The sequence below is a fragment of the Bos taurus genome, chromosome 23 (genome assembly GCF_002263795.3).
Source record: "Bos taurus isolate L1 Dominette 01449 registration number 42190680 breed Hereford chromosome 23, ARS-UCD2.0, whole genome shotgun sequence".
NCBI lineage: Eukaryota > Metazoa > Chordata > Mammalia > Artiodactyla > Bovidae > Bos > Bos taurus.
In genome coordinates, this window is record NC_037350.1 from 23,315,285 (window position 1) to 23,337,655 (window position 22,371).

At 38.8% G+C, this 22,371-nt stretch overlaps 1 protein-coding gene across 1 annotated transcript in view; it reads left to right on the forward strand.

The window, feature by feature from the left end:
• The window catches only part of TFAP2D (transcription factor AP-2 delta), a 59,743-nt gene extending 37,682 nt beyond the window's left edge, over positions 1 to 22,061 (forward strand). The window contains exons 7-8 of the mRNA NM_001192329.1: positions 851 to 964; positions 21,670 to 22,061. Of these exons, the coding sequence (NP_001179258.1) occupies positions 851 to 964; positions 21,670 to 21,889 (334 nt within the window). The 3' untranslated portion in view covers positions 21,890 to 22,061. The remainder of the gene's footprint in view (positions 1 to 850; positions 965 to 21,669) is intronic.
• Positions 22,062 to 22,371: the final 310 nt, after the last annotated feature.

Sequence of the window (22,371 nt, forward strand, 5' to 3'; positions counted from 1 at the left end):
AGATATAATAATTGCCTAAAGGAAATCTACAAAGTTGTCATCTGTTTTTAAGTCTGGAGGCTCTCCTAAGTCAGTGAGTTAAGAAGAAGAATCAAACATCAAGGTTGAAATTCTGAAACTTCTCCGGATACAGCTTCATGTGTGATGTACTTGAATTGCTTAGCATAAGCTAAATTTTTCCATACTTGCTTTTTCCTCATTTCTTCCTCAGCTTTAACTTTATTGTAACTGATTCTATTGTTTAAACAGCATGGCAGTTGATTTGCCAACTTATAAATTAGTTTATTCAATTATCAAAAATATTCAAATATCCTAATACAAGAACTAAAGCAATGTTTTAACCTCCATTTAAATTTTTTAATATATTTAAATAATCATCTTATAGTACTTGAGACATAGTTGCCATTGTGAACCTCATCTGTATGTTTTTTCATGTTTCTTTTTAATAGGAGAATAATTGCTTTACAATATTATGTTATTTTCTGCCAAACATTAAGATGAATCAGCCATATGCATGCATATGTCCCCTCCCTGTTGAACCTCCTCTCACCTCCCACCCCATCCCACCCCTCTAGGTTGTTACAGAGTGCTGGGTTTGAACTCCCTGCATCATTATAGCAAATTCCAACTGGCTGTCTTTTTAATATATGTTAATGGATATGTTTCAGTGTTATTCTGTCAATTCGTCCCTCCTCACCTGTGTGTTGTAGATGGAACTTCAGAGGTTGTTTTGTGAAATTTTATCAAGCCTTCTTTTAAAAGAGAAAACAAACTTTTGAAAAGATATCATGCAATGAAATTAAAACCCTGTTTAAAGAGTTCAACCTTAATTTTGAGTCTTTCATTTTAGACAAATTTGTAAAGAATTTCAAGACCTCTTGAGCCAAGATAGATCACCGCTGGGATCCTCCAGACCCACTCCAATTCTAGACCTTGACATTCAGAGACACTTAACACATTTCAGGTAAGACTGGTTTTCCAATTTGGTTGGATTCCCCTTTTTAAAAAAACTTTTTCTTTGTATTGGGGGATAGCTGATTAATAATGTTGGGAGAGTTTCAGGTGCGCAGTGAAGGGACTCAGCCATGCGTATACACGTATCTATTCTCCCCTAAATCCCCTCTCATCCAAGCTGCCGCATAACACTGAGCAGAGTTCCATGTGCTATATACAGCAGGTCCTTGTTAGTTATCCATTTTAAATATAGCAGTGTGTACATGTCCATCCCCAATTCCCTAACTATCCCTTTCCCCCATTCTCCCCTCTGTTGACTCTCTTTTCCATTGTTAAAACAGTCTTTACTAATTTAGGCATGTTTGTAGTCCTGCCACAGTTCCATTTAGAGATAACATATATATTTGTATGATGTTGCCTGAATTTTTTGAAATTCCCAGCATCTGAGATCAAATTGTAAAGATAAATAAAGCATAAAGCACTTTGGATCAGAAAATTTATATTTTTGTGTGATTTCCAAGAGTTTGTGACTTTGAGAGTGAGCACTGTTATTTCAGACAATAACACTTTCAGATTAGGATACTGAAATCCTTTAAGCAGTTCTTTATCTTGATTAAATAAATTGTTGAATGGACAGATGAAATTAGTAGGCTATCATAGACTGATTTTTCCAGGACTATGTTAATTATTTCTCTGCAGTTAGAAATTGTACACCTCAGTTAATGGTTCTTAAGTTAGACCACAAAAACATATTTTAAAGAACCCGGATACTTGTAAAGAACCCAGGATTATTGAAAGCATATCTTTAATTTTCTGAGATACTTTGGAAGAGAATAGACTGTTTTTCCTGATTAATTTATACCCTGAATGCAATGTGAAAAAGATTGTGATAATTTTTCAGGTGACTTCCAATTGTAAAACTCTAGAATTCTAATGCCAACATGGTATTTCTCACCAATTAAAATATTTATCCTCTTTTTTTATTACTATCATTTAGTTTTTTAAAAAAGCAACGCTAAGGAAAGACTAACATAAATTAAACTTTAAAAAGTTTTTGATACCTCTCGATGACTATAATGCCTTTGAAGAGGATATTACATTATATAAAGTAGTGGGTATTTAATAAATTGGAATTTTATATGCAATTTCAGTTCAGTTCAGTTCAGTCGCTCAGTCGTGTCCAACTCTTTGCGACCTCATGAATTGCAGCACACCAGGCCTCCCTGTCCATCACCAACTCCCAGAGTTCACCCAAACTCATGTCCATTGAGTCGGTGATGCCATCCAGCCATCTCATACTCTGTCGTCCCTTTCTCCTCCTGCCCCCAATCCATCCCAGCATCAGAGTCTTTTCCAATGAGTCAACTCTTCGCATGAGGTGACCAAAGTATTAGAGTTTCAGCTTTAGCATCAGTCCTTCCAAAGAACACCCGGGACTGATCTCCTTTAGAATGGACTGGTTGGATCTCCTTGCAGTCCAAGGGACTCTCAAGAGTCTTCTCCAACACCACAGTTCAAAAGCATCAATTCTTTGGCACTCAGCTTTCTTCACAGTCCAACTTTCACATCCATACATGACCACTGGAAAAACCATAGCAATTTAGAGATTGTCAAAAAAGAATATATTTTTCATGCATCACAATGCTCCTCAAGATGTAACAGACACATCTCTGAAAACTAAACTTAGAATTTATCTTCTAAAAATGAATCAAATATAGTATATGTTCCCAGGACTTTTCTCCTACCATTCAATTGTATTAGTGAAGGTGAATGTGCTAAAATTGGAGAAAGTATAGTACCCAGAGGTAAGAGCAAAAGGTTTGGGAGTCAAGAGAACTTGTCTTCAAATCCAGACCCCTAGTACATTTGATCTGGGTTATCTAGGGCAATGTATGTATTCTTCTCAAGCTTATCTTTCTCTAGCTTTAGATGGAATAAGAACCCTGCCATTATATAGTGGCAGTGGGCTAAAGTGAGAAAATGAGCATAGAGTAAGCATTTGATAAATAATACACTGTTTACTGCACCACTGATCCAAGTTTAAAGGTTTCTACTATCATATCTGTACAAATATTTTCCATATTTTTATTTATGTACATACTAAAAAGATAATTTCAACAGAAGTTCAATTAAAAACTTAATAATTTTTATACAAGTTTAATTCTGGATTTAAGGAAGTTTGTTGAGTTACGAATTTACTCTAAGAAGGAATTCACTGTTCAAATACAGAGAACTGGGGCTCTCTGTCATGTGTACTAGGTCATTTCCAATCACAGATGTTGCAGCTTTTTTGGACAGTGGTCTGTCCTTTACCAGGCTCAAAACAGACTACATATCAATGTGTAAATTGACTATCAGCAACCATTTGTTTGTTTAGCATAGGCACAATCCGCTGATTTGTTAATAATTTTTAGTCACTGGCAGCTTAATGTCTCAGGACTCTTTAGAGAAAATGTTCATTGCTACACTTGGGCTGAATGTTTTCTAGTGTGTTTTATATGCTATTTGGTTCCTACCCATGCAGAATATGATAACAATCTAGTCTAGAATTACCCAGAGAAACTAATCTGATGTTTCCCGAAGAAGAGCTAAATGTATGGTAAATTACCCCCTCCTTATTCTCAGTTTAAAGAAAAAAGGGAGAGATTACATTTTGGGTGTAAAACTCTCGAGAGGATGTATGGCTGCAGATTCTCAATCACAGCAATTTGAAATGTATAACCATGTCTTAAAACATTCAACATTACCTGGTATATCTACTTATAAAAGTATCACGTATAAAATTTTGGTGTTGTTATTTATATGCTGAGGAGTTTGCCATCAGAAAGTTTTAACTCTCATTTACTATACGTTTTTAATGTTTGTCAGATTTTTTCATTTATTTTGCTTTAACTACATCCCAGATTATTTATTTAGATGAAATCTTCTGGATTTCATAATGGCAGATAGTATGACACTAGATATCACTTAACCAAAATTTACCCTATAGCAAATTTCCTAAATTATATCATTTTAAAAAATGTGGTTAAAAAAAAAAAACATGCAACACAAAATTTACCATCTTAATGATTTCTAATACAGTAGTATTCAGTATAGTCACATTTTTAGGCAAACAATCTCCAAGACTTTTTCATTTTGCAAATCTGAAACCCTATAATCATTAAACAACAAATTTCCCCTTCCTCCCAACCCCTGACAACCACCATTCTACTTTCTGTCTCTATGAATTTGACTAAATACTTTGTATAAGTAAATTGATAAGTATTTGTCTTTTTGTGACTGGCTTATTCCACTTTGCATAATATCCTCAAGGTTCATGTATGTTGTAGCACATGTTAAATTTCCTTCCCTTTAAGACTAAGTGGTATTCTTCTGTATGCATAAACCACATTTTGTTTATGCATTCATCCATTAGTGGATACTTGGGTTTCTTCCACTTATTGGCTATTGTGAATGGTGCTACTCTGTTCTTGGCTATTGTGAATACTGCTACTCTGAACATACATGTGCAAATATGTCCTGGAGAGCCTGCTTTCAATTTTTTTTATATATATGTCCAGTAGTAAAGTCACTATGTCATGTGGTTTTCTATTTTTAATTTTTGAGAAAATGTCATATTGTTTTCTAATGTGGGTGTACCGTTTTACATTCCCACCCAGAGTGCACAGGGCCCCCACTTGTTATTCACCATCGTGGTTTGATTTGGGGGGTGGGTGGTAGTTACCCTAGTGAGTGTGAAGTGATATTTCATTGAAGTTTCGATTTGTATTTCCTTAATGATTATGATGTTAATCATCTTTTAATATGCTTGTTGGCTATTTCTGTGATATCTTTGGAAAGATATTTATTCACATCCTTTGCCATTTGTAAACATGATTGCTTTTTGTTGTTCAGTTGTCGTTCTTTATGAATCTGTATATAAACCCCGTATTAGACATATGATTTGTATTTTCTCCCACTCTATAGGTTGCCTCTTTATTCTGTGGTATTCTTTGATGTACAGAAGTTTTTGATGTAGTTCAATTTGCCTATTTTTACTTTCATTGCCTGTGATTTTGGTGTCATTTCCAGGGAATCCTTGCCATTTGCAGTGTCATGAAGCTTTCCCCCTAGTAGGTTTTCTTCTAAGAGTTTTATAGTTTTAGGCCTTATGTTTAGGTCTTTGATCCATTTTGAATTAATTTTTGTATACAGTATGTGTCCAACTTCACTTTTTTGCATGTGTTAAAGAATTTTCTTTTAAACAAAGGGTTTAAACATGATTGACATTTCCAATTAAAATCCAAACTTAAGTTTCCTGCTGTAAACTGAATTTAAATGTGTATTTTTTGGTTTTTACTATGCATTTATTAAAAGTAGCCTCAGTAAAATATCTTAATAGGACTGTAAAGTCCAGCTTGTTGCCTGACCTTGGAAAAAGACTCTACACTTTAAAAATGTAGCTCTTAAATGTGGCTTCATAGTGGAATTTCTCTTGAAGCTTTTTAAAAATCTTGAAACCTGATGTACATTCTTAAAGATCTGATTTAATAGGTCAGGTCTCAGATTGGAGTCAGGCATCTGTATAATTTGCAAAATCTGAAGTTGATTTTCATAGTTAGACAGCTTGAAAGAGCCACAGTCCTAGGATATTCCTAGGCTATTAGCTTTTTTTCCCTTAAAAGAAAAAATAATTCTAATTCATTTTTAAAGTGACTGAGAATTATGTAAAGTTCTATCTTGTACACTAGTGAATTAAATGAATTCTACATCTATTATCTTACTGATAATCTGGGTAGCAATGTGTTAGTGTGGAGGGTATCTATTTCATAATTTCCTGGTAGTGGTAACTTTAATTTTGACAGAAGCATCAGCTCAAGAGAAAAATGACTTAGAAAGAAAGTATATTACATCTGACATTGAAAGCAGTCCATTGGGAGAGACTGATTTCCACTGTTTTTGCTGAGTGCCGGCTGGGAAAGAAGTAAGGAGACAGTGTAATTAGACAGGCATAGAGACAACTCTGGTAGCATCAAGTTGTGCTACACTGTTTTATTTGATCAAAATCTCCTTCCCAATGCGAACTTCTTGAATTACACCTTCCAGGGTGGCTGCTTTGATATCTGGAGAACTCTGGCTTACTTTCAACAGATTGAATATGTCCAGGTAGAGCTAGGAAATGAACTGGCCTTGTGAAGCCCAAATAACTACTTCCAGTTTTCTGTGGTAGCTGACATATCAGGGTGCTCTGGGAAACTGTGGGCAGAGCAGTGACCCTTCTGCTGATTGACTCACAGCCTGGGATGCTGCTTGTTTCTATCAAAATGACAGGAGGCAGGTTTATTCGTTATTTGTAGTTTACTGAGTGCCATCCAAAGTGTATATTGCTTTAGAGAACATAGCAGACACCACAACACCTACGGGAAAGGGGAAGACAGTTGATAAAAATCTACAGACACCCCTACAAACACCATTCAGATAGAAATCAAAACTCTGATTTTCGGGAATGATAGGGATTCCCTTCTTGGAGAGCTCAAGAAATTAACTTTGCCCTTCTTTGTTCTTATGTTCTCATAATATCCTTGAATCTGAGGTCAAGTGAAAGCGCAGCAAACATAAAGGGAGGAAGTTAGACTGTTTCTAATGGGATTCTCCAGGGAAGAATACTGGAGTGGGTTTGCCATTTCCTTCTCCAGGGGATCTTCCCGACCCAGGGATCGAACCTGGGTCTCCCACATTGCTGGCAGACTCTTTACTGACTGAGCCACCAGGAAAGCCCTTTCTAATACTTAGTTTAGAGAAAACAGCCTATCAGAAAAATAAGGACGTTTTCTTTCTCAACACCCACCTTGGGAGTCTATTTTATTTTTTCTTGTATTTTTCCATGCTAATGGCAGGCGGTACAAAGACGGCTAAAGAATTGTCCCATCTTTAAGAACTTCTAATATGGAAGACAATTACATACAAAGATTTAAAATACAAGAGAGAGGGAACTTATAATAGAGGGTTAAGCAGAGTGCAGGTAGTTACTGGGGATAATTCGGAAAGGAAAGGATGTCTTTTTTTTTTTACTGTAAATACTTTTATAGTTGAAGTGCAGTTGAGTTACAATCATGTTAGATTCAGGAGTACAGCACAGTGATTCAGTTATACATACATATATGTCCTTTTTCAGATTCTTTTCCCTTATAAGTTATTACAAAATATTGAGAATAGTTCCCTGTGCTATGCAGCAGGTACTTGAAGGATTTCCTCTTTAGATCCACAGTACTTAGCACTGGTAAATGAATGACTGTGTGTGCATGCTCTGTTGTGTCCAAATCTTTTACGACCCTATGGACTGTAGCCCGCCAGGCTCCTCTGTCCATGGGATTCTCCAGGCAAGAATACTGGAGTGGGTTGCCATTTCTTTCTCTAGGGGATCTTCCTGACTCAGGGATTGAACCCGTGTCTCCTGCATTGCAGGCAAATTCTTTACTGCTTGAGCCACTGGGGAAGCTCCTAGCACTAGTATGTGCCCAATAAATATTTTACTAAATGTAGGTTATGATACTAACTCTGTTAGGTCTTGTATGCATTCTCCCTTGTTTCCTTCCCAGGGCCATAGTATTTTAATTGAACCATGGGCTGGGGAAGTGAAATGATCAATGTACTTAAATTCTTCTGTTTGAGTCATAAAGTGTACTGACATCACATCTTCTTAGAAATAGACTCTCCTACAAATTCCGTAACACTTGGAAATAAGAAATGCCTAGGCTTCCTAGATATCTGTGTTTGCTGGTGATTAAATTTTCATCATTGATTCTCAGTGTTGGAAGGCCCCTCAAGTTGCCCACTCTCCTTCAACATTTGGATCGTCCCTCCAACATCCCTGTCAAGTTGTCACCCATTCCAGGCTGAACACCTTCCCATGATAGGCGGCTCTTTTCTTGCCTCGGCATCCCTTCTAGCTCTGACAGCTCTATTAGAAATGCCTTCCTTCCACTGAGGCAACATCTGTCTTCCTAACATTCCACTCCTTGGGGGCCCTACAGAGTCAATTTAATCCTGTTTCCCTTCCAGTTTCTAAAGGCAGCTCTCATGTCTTTCTGAGTTTTCTCTTTCTGGGCTATTCATCTTCCTTTTCTTTGTGTTCCACGCATAACATGCACTCCAGTCAACTTGACTAGTGTTTTCTGAGTGCTCTGGCTTGGCGACACGTGGAAGATAGGATATGTGTCTCTACTAAATGTGAGCATGTTTAGTCTTCCTCTCCAAGGAGCCTAAGATGTATACTGTTTTTGTTGTTTGCTTTTATTTTTTAAATTTTCTTGGGATGGAAAAATGGTGAGGAAGGTAATCAGGAGGGGCTATTTTATTAATCTTGTGAAAGCATTGTTATTGGCAGAAGAGAAGTAATTTCAATTTAAATTTCAATTAAATCTCCAACCTCCAATCCCCAAAGAAAAACATCATAAAATAAATTACATGACTAGGCTTGGATTTAAGAAATAGAATCATTAGGCCTCCTTGAGGATGTTTTGCCAGTTCAAGGCGACTTCAAAGACCATTTTATTTAAGAATATCGGAAATAATAGGCCTGAATTGTGAAGGAAAAAAAATCGTATGCTTTGCCAACTTAAACTCCTTTTTATAAGGTTGAAATTAAACTTTAAAACTTAAACTCAAAAAATGTACTTACATTCACAACTGCAAAGAAAAACGTAATGTGTAAGTGGTCAAGTCTTATTCACTATTTAAGTTAAAAAGGATAGTCTGTATTTACATAAGAGAAAAAAACCCATTTCCCTTGAAGGAAAACTTTCAATAGAAAGAAATATAGACTAAAAAATAAAACAGACAACTGTTTTCCTTAGCAGACAAGTGAAACCACGATGCCTTTCTTGTGTGAATCTACATTAAATTACTTACCTTCATTTAATGTTAAGCAGGAAATTAAAGTGTAAATCAGTTGCCAACATTTATTATACTTCATAAGGTGGCAGTGATTTAGTCACTCAGTCATGTTCAACTCCTGCAACCCCTGCCGGGCTCCTCTGTCCATGAGAATTCCCAAGCAATCACACTAGAGTGGGTTGCCATTTCCTCCTCCAAGGGACCTTTCTGACCCAAGGATCGAACCAGGTCTCCTTCACTGCAGGCAGACTCTTTACTGACTAAGCCACCAGGGAAGCACCACTTCCCAACATGCATGGCCCCAAACCAAATGCTGCAAGAGATTCGAACATTCAAACATCTATTGCAGGTCATTTGATAACGTTTTGGGGGAGTTTTAGGTTCAGCGTATAGGAGACTAGTGTTGTGAGTTTCAGGTGAACAGCAATGAACATACTATACATGTATCCATTTTCCCCCTAAATTCCCCTCCCATCCAGACCACTGGCATTTTTTAAATAATGTCCCTGGGTGATTTTTGCATGTATCCAGGGTTGAGAACCAGCACCCAAAGGAACCACAGAACCTTTTCTGAATGCTGACAGGCCTTGCTAATGAGTGGACTATAAGGATTCCTCACTACCAGAGAATCATACACCTTAATTATGCACCTCAATCAACCTCCATTTTAAAAGCCCTTGGGCCAATGGGATAATATAATTTATGTAGACAATAAGCACAGTCAGCCAGTTCCCTTTTTCTCTGCTTCCTCTGCCGGTTAGGCTACAAAGGATAGATGTCATCAAGCAGCTCTGGGTGCAAAGGCCCCAGCTGTTTTTCTCAGGCTGAGGTCTCTCTCCATGACCTATATTCAGGAGACACGAAGCATCTTCCCCTCATGGTTCTGAAAAGAACTAAGGTTTTGCAGAGAAGCCCCACAATCCTTTGCTGGTGTTCTCCAGTGGCTATTTCCCAGCCTCCTGCCCTCATGGCTTTTCTCACAAGTGGAAGGAGGCATTTTTCCAGCTGCCACCTAAAACTGTAGTGAGGAGTACAGACTGAGCCTCAGGCTACAGTTGGACCCAAACCTGCAGTCATTGAATAATCCAGGAGAGAAGGAAAAGAAGACTTATCTTCCCTTTAAATCTTGCTACCTGCATGCCTCCCGGAGGCCAGAAAGCAGAACTGAGGTTGGTGACAGTGGCATCCGTATGCTATGCAGGACATCAAAGATGCATGAGAGCAAGCACACACTGGCGTGATGCAACATAACAAAATAATAGGAGCAGCCCAAACTAGTTCAACCTTTACAGACACCAAAATTTTTCCAGATAGAAAGTTAAAATTTGATAAAATAAAATCAGGTTTTGCTCTAATTATCTAAATGATAATCTTCTTTCTTTCTTTTTGTCTTTTTGTTTTTTGTTTGGCTGTGTGGTTTATGGGATCTTAGTTCCCCGACCAGGGATCAAACCTATGCCCCCTGCAGGAGAAGCACAGAGCCCTAACCCCTGGGCCACCAGGGAAGTCCCAGGATATTTCCCTTGAATTTCAGTCTTCCAGTTTGCAGCATAATAGTATCTACTACGCCCAGCTTTTTGTTTCCCAAAAGAAAGCCAAAAAAATCTGTCCTTGGTTGTTGGACACAACTGAGTGAGGCAGTCTTCAGTGGCACATAGTAATGAGACTTTCATTTTCCTTCTAATCCTGTTAAATTAGTGTTTGCTCGTTGTTGTTATTGTTCAGTTGTTGAGTCATGTCTGACTCTTTGTGACCCAATGGACTGCAGCACCCCAGGCTCCTCTATCCTTCACTATCTTGCAGAGTTTGCTTAAATTCATGTCCATTGAGTCGATGATGCTATTTAACCATCTCATCCTCTGCCACTCCCTTCTCCTTTTGCCTTCAATCTTTCCCAGTGTCAGGGTCCTTTCCAGTGGGTCGGCTCTCCACATCAGGTGGCCACAGTACTAGAGCTACAGCTACAGCATCAGTCCTTCCAATGAATATTCAGGGTTGAGTTCCTTTAGGACTGACAGCTTTGATCTCCTTGCCTTCCAAGGGACTCTCAAGAGTTTTCCCCAGCACCACAGTTTGAAAGCATCAATTCTTCAGCGCTCAGCCTTCTTTATGGTCCAGCTATCACATTGTACACGATTACTGGAAGAACTATAGCTTTGACTATATGGACCTTTGTCAGCAAAATGATGTCTCTGCTTTTTAATATGCTGTCTAGGTTTGTCATAACTTTCCTTCCAAGGAAAGTAAGTAACAAATGTCCTTTCCTTCCAAGTGTCTTTTAATTTCATAGCTGCAGTCACTGTGCATAGTGATCTTGGAGCCCAAGAAAATAAAATCTCTCACTGCTTCCACTTTTCCCCCTTCTATTTGCTATGAAGTGATGGGACCAAATGCCATGATTTAGTTTTTTAATGTTGAGTTTTAAGCCAGCTTTTTCACTCTCCTCTTTTACTTTCATCAAGAAGCTCTTTAGTTCCTCTTCACTTTCTGCCATTAGAGAATGTTTACTTAGTAGGTAGAAAGGATATGTTGGACCTCAGGCCCAACTTTTTTTAAAATTCAAGTACAGTTGACTTACAGTACTATGTTAGTTTCAGTATATATCAGTATATAGTATATAGCACAGTGATTCAGTATGTTTAGACTTCTTAAAATGTTATTATAAGATAATGACTATATAATTCCCTGTGCTGTACAGTGTATCCTTATTGCTTATCTATTATACATAATAACTGGATCTCTTAATCCTCTAACCCTAACTTGCCCCTCTCCCCTTCCTTCTGCCCTCTGGTAAGTACTAGTTTGTTTTCTGTATCTGTGAGTCTGTTTTTGTATTGTTATAGTCATTTATCTGTGTTATTTTTTAGACTCCACATATAAGTGATTTCATACAGTATTTGTCTTTGTCTTTTTCTGACTTATTTCACTAAGCATGATATTCACTGGGTTCATTCACATTGCTTAAAATGGCAGACCTTAGTTTTTCCTGCAGTGGCTATACCACATCTTTGCAAATTCATCTGTTGATGGACAGTTGGGTTGCTTCCATATGTTGGCAATTGTAAATAATGATGCTGTGAACACTGGCATACATGTATCTTTTTGTATTAGTGCTTTCATTTTTTTCTGGATATATACCCAAGAGTGGAATTGCTGGATATCATATCATAGCTCTATTTTTAGTTTTTTGAGAAAGCTCCATACTGTTTTCTACCAAGCTATGTTCCTAGCAACAGTGTATAAGGTTTTCCTTTTCTCCACATCGTTACCAACATTTGTTACTTGCAAATGATAGCAATTTGCTGATACTTTTGTTGATAGCAATTCTGAAAAGTGTGAGGTAATGTCTCATTGTTGTTTTGATTTGCATTTCTCTAATATTAGTGGTGTTGATCCGTCTTTTCGTGTGCCAGGCCCAACTCTTGCCAAGATAGGAAGAATTCAGGGGAAGATTCCATAGAAATTTGCTTTAGGCCATGCTTTAGAAAATTACCTTAGTAGCTTAATTTAAATTAGTTTAGACAAATCAATTAAAGTAATGATAAAGCATTTCTGAAGGACAATTAGGGCAATATGGAAAAAGCTTTGTAACATGTCTCTAGCGGACAGCAAGGCTGTTGAAATGTAAACTATATTTACTTGTTCCTCTGGTAGATGTTATTCAGATCCTATATTAACCTATATTCCAAGTAAGCACTGAAGCTTTGGAGATTTTAAAGATAAATACGTAAGGATGTAGCCACAAGCAAAAAATATTCATTTAGCCAGAGATCACAGGGAGTTTGTGAAATTTCTATTATATAGAAGTCTCCTGATAATTCCTCATGATTAATGTCAAGTAGTTTATAAACATAAATACTGCCGGAGTTAAAGATGGGTTGTTAATAACGTCTTCTTAGAAAATTGCACAGGGAGCATGAATAAAGAATAACAATTTATTCTTTTTCAAGCAACAATCTCTTCTCTACTATCCTCTATGACCGCTTTCATTTTTCCTCAATTTCTTCTTTTTTTAAAAAATATTTATTTCTTTATTTGGCTGTGCTGGGTCTTAGTTGCAGCATGCAAAGTCTTAGTTGAGACATGTGGAATCTAGGTCCTTGACCAGGGATCGAATCCAGACCCCCTGCATTGGGAACTCGAAGTCTTAGCCACTGGACCACCAGGGAGTTTCTCAATTTTTTCATTTTTAATCTCACTAACAGAGAGTACAGTTTGAACTGTTGCAATATATTTTCCTTTAAAAAGTTAAAATCTATCTCTGTAGTATGTGTTCAGGTCAATAAAAATAGTATAAGTCAATTGTGTGTACATGTGTGCATACACTAATGCAGAGTCTCCCTAGAAAAGGTGGTTTTACCATTTGGTGTCTGTCCCATTGCTGAGATGTGAACAAACATACTTTAACACTAGGGGCAATGTCAAAAATAGGGTTTCACCTCTGGATCCAGCAAACTGTTACTTAACTTCCTAAACTGAGCCAATTAGAAGATGGTTTATGTGGCAGAAAGATGCTCTGCTGCTGCTGCTGCTGCTAAGTCGCGTCAGTTGTGTCTGACTCTGTGCGACCCCATAGATGGAAGCCCACCAGGCTCCCCACTCCCTGGGATTCTCCAGGCAAGAACACTGGAGTGGGTTGCCATTTCCTTCTCCAATGCATGAAAATGGAAAGTGAAAGTGAAGTCACTCAGTCGTGTCTGACTCTTAGCGGCCCCATGGACTGTAGCCTACTAGGCTCCTCCGTCCATGGGATTTCCGAGGCAAGAGTACTGGAGTGGGGTGCCATTGCCTTCTCCGAGAAAGATGCTGTAGAGAATGTCGATTAAGAGGTCTAGCAAATCAGGGGTTTTTAAAACCATGAGTAAAAGTAAGAAGATGACTGTTAAATATAAGTTACATTTTCTGGAACATTGGGTGCTGTAAACTACAACAGTCTGGGTTTTCTCAGTAGGTAGTTGTCAAAACCTGTCTGCTCCTCAGTGTGAAATTAGTCGTGGGAAAATTAAATCAATGAGCTGGAATCTACTTAGAAAACAGTTCAAGGTGAATGTAGTTATAAGCCTGACTAGCTAGCATCCAAACTTCACATTTTGACCCTCGTTTTTTGGTTTGACTTACTGTTTGGTGAGCCTTTTCCCTGAAAATTGCTCGAGTCAGCTGACTCCTTTTCTCAATGTACTGCAAGGGGATGTTTTCCTTAATCTCTCCTAAATTTCACATCATTGATTTAGCCCACCAACTAAGCTTTTTACCACGTAAAGGTATTTCAGAACTTTGGTTCTGTTATCCAATGCAGCAATTTTCCTCTCTATTCTAATGCCAGCCATTAAGTTACAAATCCATGATGCTGTCAATCACATTGTCAATTAAGATGTGGAGCAGAGTAGGATTAATGAGAGTCTTGCGGCATTCCACTGGAAACTGAGGAACGTTTAGCTTTTGTTAACTCAATTATTATTACTGAACCCATGCAACACTGTAGTGATATTTAAAAAAAAATATTAGCCCCTTAGATGTATTCATTACATGAACAAATTGCAATAATTCCATTTAATGGAAAACCTACCAGCAGTAAAAAGAAATCGTCTATTGATAAACACCACAATCTGGGTGAATCCCAGAATTATTAGGCAAAGGGAAAAGAGCCAGTGATAAAAGCCTGTAGACTTCATGATCCAATTTATATGACATTCAGGGGGAAAGTAAAAACTATATAGATAGAAATTAGAACACTGATTCCCAGGATCTTGGGATGAAGAAAGTGTCATTGACCAAAACGAATTACAAGAAAATGTTTTGGGTAATGGTAGTCATGACACAACTTTGTAAGTTTGTCGAAATTCAACAAACTACATCCCTAAAAAGGATTAGTATTACTGTATGTAAATTCAAACTAGGTATACATGATTTTTTAAAATATCTCATTATAAGAAATTTACTATGGGACTAATTAAATGTAATTTAATAACCTAGAATTTCTAAAATCTGTCTCTTTCCCCCCCTGCTTTGATTATTAAGGTATTTGTTGTTCAGTCGCTCAGTGGTGTCTGACTCTGCAACCCCATGGACTGCAGCACGCCAGGCCTCCCTGTCCTTCACTGTCTTCTGAAGTTTGCTCACACTCATGTGATGCCATCCAACCATCTCATCCTCTGTCGTCCCCTTCTCCTCCTGTCCTCAATCCTTCCCAGGATCAGGGTCTTTTCTAATGAGTTGGCTCTTCATATCAGGTGGCCAGTGTCCTGGAGTATTCTATTTCACTACTTCTGTTCCATCTTCTATAATTTTTCAAAGATTACTCAGCCACTCGAATGTCTCAGAAACAAACACTTATGTTTTATCTTTAAATAGGAGTTTCCTATACTTTAAAAAAAAAAAAAAAAGTTGCAGTTCCACTAATACCCTTGCCAGTTTTAAAGATTAACCTCTTTGAAAAGAAAGCAGAGTATCTTAATTACCTCTTAATCCTTCACTTGCTAACATAGTACTCCCTCACCTAAGCCTGTCTCTGTATTGTTCTTCTTCCTCATTCTTGGAACAGAAATTCAAACTACAGGTCTTAGACTTCCTTGGTGGTCCAGTGATTATGAATTCACCTTCCAATGCAGGGGACACAGGTCCCCTGGTCGGGGAACTTAAATACCACATACCTCAGGGCAACTAAGCCTGTGTGCCTGCAATGGAGACCCAGCACAACCAAAAAAAATTAAATTCTACAGGCTGGGGTAACAGAGACTCCTGGACGAAACCAAGGAAACTTTAGTCTTTGTTCACTCAATTATTCCATACATGGGGGTCCTGCCTCCTCTCCCTCAAGACTCTGCCTCCTGGAAGTGACAAATACCCAAATGGTGGCAATCAGACAATGTCAAGTAGAGTGTGAAAGTGAAAGTGAAGTCGCTCAGTCGTGTCCCACTCTTTGCGACCCCATGGACTGTAGCCTACCAGGCTCCTCCCTCCATGGGATTCTCCAGGCAAGAGTACTGGAGTGGGTTGCCATTTCTTTCTCCAGGGGATCTTCCTGACCCAGGGATCGAACCTGGGTCCCCATATTCCAGGCAGACGCTTTAACCTCTGAGCCAAGTAGAGCGCAGGTTGACAATATTAGTGCCCCGCTCAGTCCTGTTTGTTTTGGTTGTTGTTGGCTGGTGGTTTGGTTCTATTTTGGTTTTTTTTGAAGGCTAGACTCTAACATTTGATTACCAGTTTACAGTAAGAATTCAAGCCACAGATTGTTGGAGATACATTTAACATCTTATTTGCCACTTACATTAAAATCTATGTTAATATAGATTTTATATTAATATACTAAATCTTATATTAATTTTTTTTCTCACTACAAGCTCTTTAGTAACAAGTTGAATAAAAAAGGAAGAGAGAGAGAGGTGTAAAAATACTTTTCCTGAAGGCCCCAGGAAGGGGAGGCACTGTCAGAACTCACTTGGCCAGGGCAGGCAACCCAGCCAGAGGCAGAAGGGAGACCAGGGCCCGGCCTGGGAGCAGCCCGCGGCCCAGGGTGCTGAGAGCAGGAAAGCTCAGGCCTCAAGCAGGGGCCGTGCAAACGCCAAAGCCCTGCAGGGAGTGATGGGTTGAGGGCTGCCTGGAGGAAGCCACGAGCACCATCTTCCCCTGCATTGGGTAGACACACGTGTACGCATGAGAGCTGGTATCTGTTCACAGCTTACGTACACAGAGCAGAAAGAGGGGTTCCAGAGTTGAGGAATAGCTTTGAGAAGTCTCTAGAAGCCTGAGGGCAAGGGCAGAACCTGGAGGCTGCCGTTCCCCTCGGAGCCTCAGGAGCCCAGGCCCTCCTGCCGGCACTGGAGGACCTCCATGACTGCCTTTTCAGGCATGGTCAAAGTTGAAACTTGGATGATCACTTATGCTGTAACTGATATGTCTCCATATAGCTTCCTCTTTGATGATGAGATCTTGCCCTCATTTATTTTCTTTTCATTGTGTTCTCTGGGCTCTAGTTTTATATTTTGGGGTGGGGGTGGGGTGGGGAATGTTACTCCTTTCTCTTCAGAATTCAAGTTTTCTCATCACTTTGGCAAGTTTCTGTCCTTTGGTAGAAGCATATCCTTTTCAATGTCTTAATCAGGGGACCAGGAAACTAACTCCTTTTTTCAATATTATCCAAGGAGCTTTGAAGGGTGAGTGGTTTTTAGATTGGCTGGAAAAAAAAAGGGGGGGGAGGATAAACAAACACAAGTGGGAATGACCATTGTAGGTTTAAAGATAGAGAAGAGATAAGCCTTTCAAAAATAAAATAATAGAACGTATGATTATAAAGAGTGAAGAAAGGAAAGCAGTAAAATGCAAACACATTAAGAAAGCTGATATAACCTTTGTATTGTCTGCCAGGGTTGAGCAAAATGTGTTAAATGTGGCATGTGCTAGAAACATCTAGCACAATGTTGGTTGTCTTTCTCACTTGTCTACTTGAGGGCAAACTTTTAGATGAATATGAATTTATAAAGACTTTTATATTTTGATAACCTACTTCAAGCCATCATGGCTGCTACTTAGCCCAGGTAATATTTACTTGTGAAATGCTCTCTGGTATTAATTTGATAAAATAGATGCAAATGCCAAATATAACTTAAGCGTTAAATCTATGGCTAAAAAATATTTTCTAAGGGCAAAAAAATGGCCTTATCAAAGATTTTGAAGATTTGACTATGGTGTGTTACCTTACACATGACTTTATTTTCTGTCTAGGACTGAAAATCAGCCTCATCTTTCCATTTTTCTCATGTTTTTCTGTAGACTCTACATTATTCCTTTTCTCCTTTTTGCATGTCACTGTAAATGAGAGATATACCTATTTTTCTAAAATGGTTGGGGCCAAAAGAAAAACATGGATGTCCCCAGAAATTGTTTTAATCATCCTCTGATTTTACACTTTGTTCTGTGATTCTCATACAGTATCGGATTACTTTAATTATTTAGGTTCATAAACCTCACTGAACACTGCTAGAACAGAGCTATACTTTGCATTTAGCATTATCCTATGCAATGTTCCATGCATATTTTTTGATGTGCAGGTAGTGTGAAATCAAGGAAATTAACATTTACATTATATTTTTTGTTTTGAAGATAACACCTCAGATCCTTCCTTTTCTTACATCGAATATTTCCGAGTTTTAGACTTCTCTGTTGAGCTAAGTGGTTTTTCAATGTCCATAACCTTCTGTCATGTCCTTGGTTTTAAGAAGTGCACCATAAGCATTATTCCAGTGAACTGCAGCTTAGAGCTGGAAAGAAACTTGCAGATGTTTTCATCAGACCATCTTACAAGGCTCTTTGTAACTTCCCACAAATTACACAGTGCCTAAGGTCAAAGGCAATGTGAAGACTCTGTGCAAAGAGTTCTCAACCCAGGGCACATGGGACAATGCAGCTTACAAAAGACCAGGTACAGATTTTAGGAGCAAGAAAGACCATCAGCCAAGGAGGGATGCCAACCTGAGAATCTTTCATTATGGCAACCACTCTTGTCAACATGGAGAAGTAGAGCATTTATATAAACCCATCTACTTTGTACTTGGCCTTAAAAAAGTTTTTTTTAATATTTATTTTTATCTATGTATTTGGCTGTACCAGGTCTTAGTTGCGGTGTGCAGGGTCTTCGAGCTTCACTGCTGTACGTGGGATCTTTAGTTGAGGCATGTGAACGCTTAGTTGTAGCATGTGTGACCTAGTTCCCTGACCAGGGATCAAACCCAGGCCCTCTGCATTGGGAGCAGAGTTTTAGCCACTGGACTACCGGGAAAGTTCCTGTAGTTGGCCTTTTAGAATCCTAGCTTTAAACAGGAAAATGAGTAAGAATGATCTTTCATGCTACGAGCCGGCCCATAGAACAAAGCTCAGTTAGAGAAGTTGAGCAAAAACAGCCAATAGACTGATTTCTCAAAATGAAGTCATAAACACACCCACAGCCTGAGAGGAATGTAAATAAGCACAGAGTCAATACAGAATTTCTCCTGCAAATTATTTAATATGTCTGAGTATCTGTTTCTTCATCTGTAAAATGGACATAATAATACTTCTTAGAGTTGTTGCCCAGATTATATCAGAGGTGCAGAAGAAAGCACTCAGAACACAGCCTGGCATATGGTCAGAACTCAGATATTGGCTACTAACCTTAATATTTACCCAAGTGGAACTAAATTCTGTAATTTCTGAAAGAGGAGTCAAAACTGAGAGGACATGGCAATAGAGAGGAAAATAAATTCGTCTAATGGGCTTCCCTGGTAGCTCAAATGGTAAAGAATCTGCCTGCAGTGCAGAAGACCCTGGTTTGATCCCTGGGTCAGGAAGATCCCCTGCAGTAGGAAATGGCAACCCACTCCAGTATTCTTGCCTGGAGAATTCCATGGACAGAGCAGCCTGGTGGGCTACAGTTCATGGGGTCACAATGGGTCAGACACCGCAGAGGACTAAGTGAATTTCACTTTCACTTTCAATGGTACAAGGAGCCCTGAACAGGAATAAAGCATGAGAAAAGAGGTATCCCGTTAGCATGTATAACATCCTATGGAAAAAACTGAACGAACTTTTTGGTCAACCAAATAGTTTGAGCTCAGGGCCAAGCATCTAGACATTAATAGATGGCCTCATTTGTTCTTTATGCGGTTGCCACCATGATTAATTCTTCTACCACTTTAATCAACTCCATTTATGTTCTGTCTTCCTGGTAAGTTCTAAAACATTTGGATTCCCCTCTAACTGTTATCATTGTAGAAATGGAGCCGAAGTCAGTTTTCCTGTTCAGCAATGTGAGATATGTGTATGTATATGCTTCAACAATGGTGATGCCTTACTCATAAAAGGCAAACTTTGGTGTATATAGTTACCCAAGCATTAACCAGTCTTGTTTTCTAAATAATTGGTGACTGAGGTCTGGTTTTTTTTCTTTTTAATGTATGTTAGTTGTGACTTAGGCATAGGGTAGGCTTTGTAAAATGCCAGCATGAAAGATAGTAGCAACCTGTAAAATATAATGGACATGCAGAAAAATTCACCCTCACCATGAACATCCCACAGCCAACAATTTCTACCATTTGCTGAAACACTTCCTAATAGTCTGGCATCCTCCAGACTCCTTTGTGTGTATTAATATAAGCAATAACTCCATGTGCTTGATCTTACTATTATCACCATTGAGGCATATCAGTAGCTGCCTTGATCCTAAATTCATCATTTGCAATATTGTAAGAGCTTGTCATTTTTGTCCCTTAAGATTACATACCTAAAGAAGGATAACTAGCAAACTAACATATTGTGAAGGATAGTACTATCTGATTTTAAAATTGCTAATGTCACAGTGGGCTTCCCTGGTAGCTCAGCTGGTAAAGAATCCGCCTGCAATGCAGGAGACCTGGGTTCAATCCCTGGGTTGGGAAGTTCCTCTGGAGGAGGGCATGGCAACCCACTCCAGTATTTTTGCCTGGAGAATCCCCACAGACAGAGGAGCGTGGAGGGCTACAGTCCATGGGGTCACAAAGAGGTGGACACAACTGAGCGACTAAGTATAACGTCACAATAACTATAACAACTAGGGCTTGTAAGTAGTTAACGACTTCATTTATCAAATGTACCATTTATCAGCCATGGTATTTATAGATAAATGGATATAATAACATGTGCAAGATGTACATCAAACATGTTTTTCTATATTTTATAAGATATGAGTAATGGGGAGCAACCTGACAATGTCACTTCAGGAACAACAGACACAAGTGAATAATCTGGGTGGGTTCTGTTTGCAGAAAGAATGAATCTACGCTTAGGTGTTTGTTCAACTAGAGAGGATGTTTGTTACGGTTGGATGGGCTACCAATGCTGAGGTTGCCACAGCCCTCCCTACATGACTCATTAGTTATGGTTATTAGTGAATTAATTACCTGCTGAAACTCCAGAAAAGAGATAGGAGACAGGAGATGAGTAGATTCCTGCCATCTTGTTCTGTTCATATCTGCACAGCTGCATGGCTATTTTGAGAGAAAGTAGAGGGCAGTACCTTTCATTTTAAGCAGATGGGAATTGCAAACATCACTTCTTTTGGTCTGTTGTGGAAAGGTTAGTCCTGGGTCCAACTTACCTGCAAGGGAAGCTTGGGAATGTGGCCTCCAGCAGGATGCCTTATGCTCAGATAAAACTTCATAACTTTGAAGAAAAGAAAAATGAAGTTAGAGGAACAGCTAACCGTCAGGCACACTCAGCCACTTTTGGTCTCTTATTGTGTGATCTGGGCTTATGTAAGTGTATGTGCCATTCTTAAAAGCAATGATTCTCACAATAGAAAGTTGTATTTACTGGCTTTCTTAATGGTATAGAGACGCAGAGTCAAGGCATGTGTCAAACACTTGGAATTGCTAATAATTAGTGCCTACCAAGTCTATCAGGGTTTCCCTGGTGGCTCAGTGGTAAAGAACCCACCAGTGCAGGGGGTACAGGTTCAATTCTGGGTCAGGAAGACCCCCTGGAGAAGGAAATGGCAACCCACTCCAGTGTTCTTGCCTGGGAAATTCCATGGACAAAGGAAGCTGGCGGACTGCAGTCCATGGGGGTCAAAAAAGCATGGGACACAACTCAGTGACTAAACAACAACAAATCAAGTCTATTAATGACATATTATAACAAATAGACCTAAACTTCTTATCATTCAGAGCATTGACTTGCGTCTACCTTCCACCATGCTTGGCACCATTTAGGAATAATAAATGCTTTTTAATGTAATGTTCCAGATTAAATGGGGAGGGAGGGATGATTTGTTATCCCATATCATACTGCCAATTGCTCATCTCTTTTTCTACTGTTTCTCCTTTCCAGTTTGATCACTCATGGCTTTGGGACCCCAGCAATATGTGCAGCCCTAAGCACTTTCCAAACAGTCCTCAGTGAAATGCTGAACTACTTGGAAAAACACACGACTCACAAAAATGGTGGAGCAGCAGATTCTGGCCAAGGACATGGCACCTCGGAGAAAGCCCCCCTGCGGAAAACTTCAGAGGCCGCCGTGAAAGAGGGCAAAACCGAAAAGACAGACTAACTACATCAAACAGAATCTATTTCCAGAGAGTCTTGCTGCTGATATTTTTTCTAATTTATATATCATTGAGGGTGATTAATCTTCAGTGGACAAAATCTCTGCCCTCCCCCAGCCCTCCATAAAAAAAAAACAAAAATGGAAATGAAAAATGAAACAAAAAAGGACAAAATCAAAAAAAAAGACAAAAAAAAAGGAAAACAGCAGTGTAACTGTGTGATAAAGTTGTCACTTTTTAATTTATGTTATGATAAACTCCTTTTGTGCACGTAATTTATTGTTCCAAATTATATACATCACAATTTTTAAGCACTTCTGGACTTTGGAGAGGCAGCACATGCTTTTTCACATCTAACTGATGCACTTTCTTATCCAACTCTGTAGTTAGGGATCAGAAAGCATGACCAAACTGGAACCCACCACCAGCGCCCACAGTGCCCGTCTTTCTCCACTTAATCCCCTATAACAAAAGAGTGCCTCTTTCC